This window comes from Takifugu rubripes, chromosome 12 (genome assembly GCF_901000725.2).
Source record: "Takifugu rubripes chromosome 12, fTakRub1.2, whole genome shotgun sequence".
NCBI lineage: Eukaryota > Metazoa > Chordata > Actinopteri > Tetraodontiformes > Tetraodontidae > Takifugu > Takifugu rubripes.
Window position 1 is genome coordinate 11,224,042 of NC_042296.1, and position 8,601 is coordinate 11,232,642.

Consider the following 8,601-nt stretch of genomic DNA (forward strand, 5'->3'; position numbering starts at 1 on the left):
CATAGATAATATAAACATGTATCCTTTTGCACGTCCCAAAATATTAAATAACAATTCCAACACCCACCAACTACTTTATTGGTATTTCCATCACTTGGAGCTAATCGTGTCTCCCTCTTGTGGCAAGAAAGTGTTATAGCAACTGATGCATTATTTAAAATATTTTTATTTAGATGTGAAGGAAAAGTCTGCCAACCTTTTCAAATGTCATTCGTCATTTAGGCACTATGCACAAACAAAATAGTTATTTATTTACAATTTTAGCAGAATTTGCATAAGTGGAGACGTAACGCTGCAACAGTCAATGCGGCGCAGATAAAAAACTGTTCTGCATCAATAAATCAACAAGAGCTATAAATAAACTTCATTATCAGCAAACCAATCTTATTGTCTCTATAAGAAAAAACACAAGATTCCCCCAAAACCCTAAACATATGGAGATATATTAAAAGTATTTATGGAGTGTTTTGAATTAATCTTGAACCGGAATTAAAAGAATTTAAAGAGACTGAAATGAATTAAAAGCTCTTCTTTTTATGCACTTATATACTGTTTAAAGGAACTTATATAAAGGAAATAGAATTAATACGCACACTATATGATACAGGAAAACATTCACAAGGATCCAATTCAAAAATAAAACACTCAATACTGGAGAAGGTTTCCAAACAGCTTATGGACTGAACCAATAAATAAAAACGCAGCTCGGTTCTTCTGACCGCCCTTCAAACGTGACCATATCGGGCCGCCCAGCCGACCCGGGGCTATCTGTCCCCCCGGCACTGGACCACAATGGTCCCCGCCACCACGTCGTACACGGTCCTGTTGTGCTGGAAGAAGAGGAGCGTGATGAAGACGGGAAAGAGGAAAGCGATGGAGAAGTTCTTATTGAGCGCCCGAACCGTGGACCTGCGGACGAGACGGGACAGGAAGTTACGGGCAGACTCGCTCCGTCTTTGGACCAGGTCTTTGCTTATGTCCTGGCGTCTACCACTCACGCGGAGAGGGAGACGCTGGAGGCGGGGACAACAAGAACCCGGTTGGGTCGGACCAGCGTGGACGTGTCGCACGTCACCACCCGCAGGCCGAGCAGGAACTTCCCCGGCGTGGCGCCGCCCGCGCCCCAGATGCAGAGCGTCTGATTGGACAACAACATTTTAAACAGGCAGACCCACGGGTCATAAAGCGTCGGCCCGAGAGGAGCAGCCCCGACGTCCCGGAGCTGCCCCCCCTCCCACAGGGGACCCAGACAGCCGACGCACCACCAGGGAGCTCCTGCATGACTTCACCTCAGGCAACTCCTCGTGCAACGTTGCATCACTGTCCCCTGCGGGACGCGACGCAGCGCCGCAGGAGGAACACGACCACGGCTGGGAAATGAAAAGAATCTGAACATGCGGACGGCTCCTGGACGCACCTCATAGACGCACACCAGCACCCTGTAGACCAGAGCGACCACCATCATCTTCTGGAGGTCCTCCATCGACGTGTTCTCGTCGATCTCCTCCACGATGAAGTGCGTGATGAACCTGGCAATGTCCCTTCAGAGGAGAGAGGGTTTGTCTTCCCCCAGCAGGGTCCAAAGCCCTTTAAAGCACCGTAATAAGCCCTGCACTCACTTCATACCGCTCAGGTGCATGATCCACAGCACGATGGTGGCCTTCACGCAGAACAGGATGAAGAAGTCCACCGTCTCCGCCAGGAACCTCTGCAGAGGAGAGGGAATGGTGTACTCCTGTCCTGGAGACAGAAAAAGGGCGTCCACGAGTATTGAAAAGCTTCTCCTTTCCACACCAGATGATCCAGATGAGTCTGAACTTTCAGAATTGTTGATCTTTCCGGTTGACTCCCCCCGTACAGGGCAATTATCCAGCGTTATAATATGAACTAAACTGCCATAAAACATGCAGTAACGGACCTTTTCTGCGGCACAATTTCCAACAAAAGCGGTAATTAGAGTTTAAAGTACAAGCGTATAAGCTTGTTTCCGTTTAAGAACCAATGACCCAGATTACGACAGAATAAACAGCTTTCCATCACACACCTGGCCGGGCCGGAGTCTCGGGGGCCTGGTTCCGCCCGCTCGCAGCACCGCCTGGATGAGCCGGGGATGCCGGGGAGCTGACAGGAACCGGGTAGCTGTACCAGTTCCGGGTGTCGAACCTCTGCTGGCCGGCGGCGGAGGCGTGCGCGCCCGCCGCGGGGGCGCTTGTCCCCGGCGGCGGGAAGGCGGAGAGGCACAGCCAGCTCTGCCAGCCGGCGTAGCCCCAGTACGACTGCCAGATCCAGCGCTGCAACGTCGCGCAGTACTCTGTGGTCGCGGAGGCCTGGGGCGGTTTAACGGGGAGGTCACGGCTGGTGTCGCTCCCGGCAGAAGCAGACATGTCTGGTGCGGTGCTCGGGCTTCTTTACCCCGGTGGGCAGATCTTCCGTCGCCCCGGTGGTGTCCAGCCTGTTTCCGGTTGCTCTGCGGCACAGCGCTAGCTTAGCAGAGCAACCGGGGGTAAATACGGGGGTTTCTGAAACCTGCGCCGGTGTTGAAAACTCTTCTTCCCGACGGTTTTGTAGATTAGGACAATACCTTTGATTACAATAATATAGTTTACCTAAACCAAGATGTCTGCTGAAGAAAAGCTGTGGAAAACTATCAAGTTTAGGGGAAATGTAATATCAGTCTCCCCTGCTGTCATTAATGGTAAAATCCATTTAAAGCCGCTTCCTTCATTATAGTATTTTAAATCCTCACAGAAGTTCAATACACTAGTCACTTATTTTATTAAGTGTTTATTAAATGACATTGGCTGAGTTTTCCGTTTAAATAAGGTGACTCGTGTGTTTTGAATGCTTTATTTATGAGGGTAATTCCTTAGGAACAGCGTGTAATGTCGAACAATACAGCACATAAGCCGAAAAAAGACTAATCAGTACAAAGACTGCAGGACAAAGGGCAAGTCACACTGCAGCAAAGCAAAAGTGAAACAATGAAAACCAAGAACAATGGACGACTCAACCTGGTGTCCTTTTTAACTTTATTGCTCCTGTCTCTTGCTGGATTCTGCCGTTGATGCAATGGTTCACACCGGCCACTAGAGGGCAGAAGAGGCCATTATCTGCGGCCCCGCACGCCCACGATGAGGTTAACGATCCGCGTCACTTTACTGACTCACCTAAAGCTCTGGCTGCAAAATAAAACCACTTATTGTTGTAGCAAATTGTCCTCTATGTATTTTCAAAGCAGAAATTCCTGCATCGTGCGGGCGCGGCTTGCTGATGGTGCGCTGGAATGTTGGAATGGTAAGGTAACACCTGATGCATGAAAAGCTGTCAATGTACCCACACCCCACCCCACCCGTTGCTCCCTCCATCCCTCCCTCCTCCTCATTGATGCCTGGTGATGTGGGGAGGGTGGACCGAGCCAAATCAGTGGTCTGGCACACTGGGGCCATTAGGGTCAGAAATTCTGGAAAAGCTGCTGCGGAAACGGATTTAATTCAAAAGCTGCCAGCAAGTCAGCTGATGAACCCCTCCTCTACATGCAAACACAGCTTTTTTTCTTCTTTAAAGACTCTTATTACCACCCCTGCTTTCATAAATACATCTAGAAGATTTTCCCCACTTATTCACCCCTCTTAGCGTCTCCCACCTTTAAGTTCCTTTTATTCTTCTCTCCCTCCTCCTCCCTGGTGATGGGACGCTGCTGGTTTGGGGGTGAGGGGTGACCGGAGGGCTGTATTTGCTGACTGTGCTGGCCAGCCTCGGCATGTTAGGCGTTAGGTCTGTAAATTGTAAATGACTCTGCCCGAAGTTTTGAATGGAAGCAGTGAGGCGGACGCCGATGCGAGCCCAATGAGTGTGATCCCCGTCAACAGAGGCCATGCGATGACGGGGCCCAAAAGTAATCGGCCCCAAATAAAAGCTGTGTCCGGCAAACGCTGACCCCCGTGGAAACCGGCAACCTGGGATTATGAAGTGTGTGTGTTTGTGCATCTGTACACAGGGAGCAGCAAAACACACATTTCACTAGTGTGGCCGAATCAGGTGGTTCCTCCCGACTTCAACGGAATGTTGGAGGGATAAGATTGGGTTTTAAGGTGGAGGTTAGGTGGTGGTGGGGGGAGGGGGGGTTCTAGGAGCTTGGAGACTGTTCTTTTAGAAATGGTACCAATTTTAGATGCAACTGAACAATTTTATAAATCAGAATTATCAGACAACTTGAATTAAGAGGCTGTAGTTAAATGTAAAACTGTAATTAAATTACTTGAGTTTAAAAAAAGGACTACTTGGCAAGATTTAGACACATCAAACAAGCATTGCACCCCCCCACCACCGCGCACACACACACACACACACACACACACACGCTCACAGAGCTGGCATGCACATTAATGCATGCGGGACCAGCAGGAGACTGTGTGATATAACAAAGTTCATAAAGTTCTTGTGAAATAAAGTTTGCTGTGTCTACACAGGAAGTGCACCATGAGCTCAGACATTCACTTAGAGCCCAAGGTCGGCGCGGGGGAACTATTTTCTCCGCAGTTGATGGTGGTATTTTAAAGCTTTTACCTTGTGGTGCAGACTTCTCACATTGTTGAGACTTTGTGTCGCGGAAGTTGAATGAGATAAGCCCGATTGTTAGCATGACAGACATGCTTAGCCGCCTCTCTTGGGTTCTGAGAGCCCACGCAGTGGACAACAGTTAGCTTAGCATAGCGGAAATTCTTTAGATCAGAGAAACTTTAAAACTCGTGCCTTTTTCATGCTCATGCCCAATAAATGAAAGTAAGGACACCTGATGGTTTCTGTGCGTTCTGCTCTTGCTTGAGTCAACATTTCAGGTTATTTCTGCTCCGAAGCCTCGAACAGCCACACGTCGCTTTGTGTGTACAAAGGTTAGTGTGTTGGGTTGGAGATCTCTGCAAAGGTCCGTCAGGCAACGGAGGGTAAAGGGGGTCAGCGGGGCCTGGATTTGGAGGGAGGGGTGTCATGTGATTGGAGTCACTGGGACTTTGGTGGCGATTATGTAAATCTGTCAGTGGGCCATGTGACTTTGAACTTTTTGAACTCAAATGTTATCTTATCAGAACGTTTCAGATTCCTGACACCAAATGAAAAAACCCAAAACTGGCGATAATGATTTGTGATCTGTTTGATGGCAGACACAAAAAAAAAGCACCTGCACAGTTGTGAGAGGGAAACTTTGTGTACCTTTGGCCCAGTTTAGCAGGAAAAAAAACCCTCTGGGATTCTGCTGCTTCGCCTTGAGTCTGTAAGAAGTAATTAAGTGAATTATATCTGCTTCCCCGGAGTCCTGACAGGAACACCCAAGAGGAGCGCCAGCTTCTCTCCTCTCCCCAGTCCCCCTCTTCACTTCCTCCACCTTCCACATCTCTTACCTTTTACCCGCTGGAGATTCCTGCTGCAGAATAGCGGTTTAAAACTGATCAAATCTGCACATCAAGCACTCCCCCCCCCCCCCCCTTTTCTCTCCAGTATAAGAGCTAAGTCATTTAGACTGGACTTCACGTCCTCCAAGATGTGCGTCACGTGTCCTCCTGCTCGTCCTGAACCCACGGGCGGGACCCTTGGTCGGTTTTGGCTCATTCATTTGCCGTCCCTGACAGACCGTATACGTCTGCATCCATATGGAAATACAGCATTGAGCTCCTTGGTCTGAAGAGCTTTACACTTAGAAACCACTTACCGAACAATAGCTGCATGTATCGATTGTCACCTTAGCCTACAATAAAGCTACGGCCTGTTGTGGTTATTAAACGAATGCGATGCTCAGAGGGGGCGGCTACTCTGTCTGTTTATCTTATTGAAAGTCCTGCTGACAGGCCTCTTGGAAAACGGTCAGCGTGTGATTAATAGCGTCTCCCATTTCCTCCCTCCTCCCACCCATTAAGGGTCGCGGCGAACTCTGCGGTGGATTGTGGGGAAGTGCACGTCCCGTACGACGCGTCTCAAAGCCAACAGAAGACCGTTTTTATTAATAGCCCCATTGTTTTTGCTGCTAAATGTCCTCAGGACGAGGCCAAACTGTCTGCCGGCCCTCAGTGACGATGGCGGCATCGCGTGCGTTATTTACCGGCTTCGGCTGAAACGCCACTAAACGTTTGAGGGATGTGGCTTTAAACCCCCCCACTGAGAATCGGGACCTGACCTTTATACGACAAACACCATCCGGTTACACCTGCAGCATGATGTGTTTATAAGGCCTTAATGGAGAAGACAAACAGGAGCATTTCTGATGTTGGCCTTTTGATGCGTTTGAGGACCGCCGCCGTTCCGCACGTCCGATATTTAAAGGTTAACGTCCACGTTTTCAGCAACACAAAGCTAACGTGTAGATTTCCAAGAAGATACGGAGGAGGACGTATGTTGCAGGGTGGAGGATGTTGGAGATCAGAGGGCTGATTAGGTCGATCCAATTGTCCGGAGACAATGGGATCCTGAGCTCTAACGACAAAACCAGAAGCCAGCAGGTCAATAGCGGAGCGACGGTGATCCGGAAATGAGCGACACGCTTGTTTTTGACCCCATTATCGTGACCACACGGGGCATTGTTCACCTGATATGAAGTCAGAAAAACAACCAGAAAGAGACTGATCAGAGTCCAGCGGGACCTGGGAACCGACCCCAGAGGCTGAGTATACGAACCTCTCGCTCTATCTGTCATCGGCCGCTGCCCAGGTACCGATCCAGTGGTTCGCAGCTGGCTCCTGGACGGGCACTTGCTCCGCCCATTTTCCAAGGATGCATCTGACGGGGCTGGTGTGGGCTTGGGGAAGCTAAATATCCCACAATGTATTTGACCTCCGCCGGCGCCAGCAGCAGCAGAAAGTGGGGACTTGAAGGCACGTGCACGTGATTGTGGGGAAGACTGAGCATCGCAGCACGCGCTCATAGTTGGAGGGCGTCATCAGCTCCACAGACAGCTGCTAAAGACGCTCCTGGTGCTGCCCTGAAACCAGACCCAGCAAAACCTGGACTGGGATTTGACTTCCCAGCATCCTTCGGGCTGTAGGAAGGTCGTGTTTTTTTGCCTTTGAAGCGTCTCCTCACAGAAGTTCAGCTCTTGCCGTCCATGCTGGGCCCCGAAAATAAACCTCTCTGCATGTTGGAGAGTCATCGGGGTCTTTCTGAGGGTCGGGCACAAAGGAGGCTCCATGTGCACAAACACAGATCTGCTGCATGTTATTTCCCATCTGGCAGAACACACACACACCATTCCTCGCTCTTCCATAACATCACCCCACTGAGATTATAGATCACATGTCACTGGGAGGGGGGGTGGGGGGGGGTTGCCATGAGCGCTTGTGTGCGGCACTTCCTGCCTTTTTGAAGGCGTTTCTTCTTCTGTTTTTTTTTTGTTGTTTAACAGATATGAACAGAGGCGTTCGGGGTCAGCAGGTAACGACGTTTTTGTAAAGGCAGGAAGAGCCATATTGGGTCTGCAGCGCTCCCCCAGGGGGAACCATTGTGTGGCTTCTGGTTCGCATAGCTGCACTTTAAAGATTTACATCGCCCTTCCGCCATTTGAAAAACGACGATTATTATTGGGCCCCCGAAGGCTAAAATGTGTTTCCTTGGGAGCGATGGTGTCAGCTCCACTCCAACGTCCTGCCAGAGTGGCTCCATGGTTTTCTTTCTTTTATTTGTCTGGATAAATGTGAATGAGTAAATTCTATGATCAATGCAGTGCAGAGGGTTTCTGAAGAACTCCCCTCCACTTTTAATCCTGGAATCCCAGACATCTGTGTGTGTGTGTGTGTGTGTGTGTGTGTGTGTGTTTGGGCGATCATAGAGCAGCGTGGCTCTGTGCTACCAGACATTGCCCGACCTGCATAACATCCCCAGACGTGCTGGAGAGACTATTATGAGTTTCAGATTAAGAAACCCCCCTCATGCCCCCCCGCAGCTCGGTGGGGCCACGGCCGACATAGTTCCATCCAAATGCTCCGTTGCTCCTGGCGACTGATCTTGGATGGGGGGTACAAGGTGGACCTCTTTAGTTGATTTGGTAGTTTCGCTCTGCTTATTTTTACGTAACATTTCTTTAATCCTTCATCTTTTTTTTCCAGAGGGGCAGGGGTGGCGTTTAAAAATGGGCGGGGCTACACTTAAGCTCTTTTCTACTAACTGCATGGAGTTGTCAGCATTGTGGTTTCTGGACAGCTTTCTGGACCTGGGGCTTTCTGGACCTGGGGCCTCCCGTTTAAAGCTCCTGTCACAGGTTCCGGCTCGGAAAAACGAACTCATTTCGCCGTATGCTTCATGCTCCCCACTGGACCGTCAACTCATATCTGGCTCTGTCAGTTCAACACCAGAGGAAAGGCGTCGACGCTGCAGGTCCAGCAGAGATTTCCAGATGTTGCGCAAAGGTTCTGAGTTCTTCTAAAGTCCAGGACAATCCAAACATTCTAGTGTCAGCAAAAAAACCTTCTACATTTACCTATCAGGCACGTTGGCACGCACAACAATGTAGATAAAACATGAAATCAATAAGAGACGTTTGCACTAATGCTTCAAAATTACAATATGTGTCAAACTACGAAAAAGAACGCTATATCCAGAAATGCCATAAACATCCCTCTT

At 49.4% G+C, this 8,601-nt stretch overlaps 1 protein-coding gene across 1 annotated transcript; it reads right to left on the minus strand.

The window, feature by feature from the left end:
* Window positions 1-149: 149 nt before the first annotated feature.
* On the minus strand, window positions 150-2,481 carry fam8a1a (family with sequence similarity 8 member A1a). Its single transcript, XM_003969382.3, has 5 exons — window positions 2,045-2,481; window positions 1,620-1,740; window positions 1,418-1,541; window positions 999-1,138; window positions 150-909 (listed from the first exon to the last, which is right to left on the minus strand). The coding sequence occupies exons 1-5, from the start codon at window positions 2,382-2,384 to the stop codon at window positions 765-767; spliced, it is 870 nt and encodes a 289-aa protein (XP_003969431.2). The 5' UTR covers window positions 2,385-2,481; the 3' UTR covers window positions 150-764.
* Window positions 2,482-8,601: the final 6,120 nt, after the last annotated feature.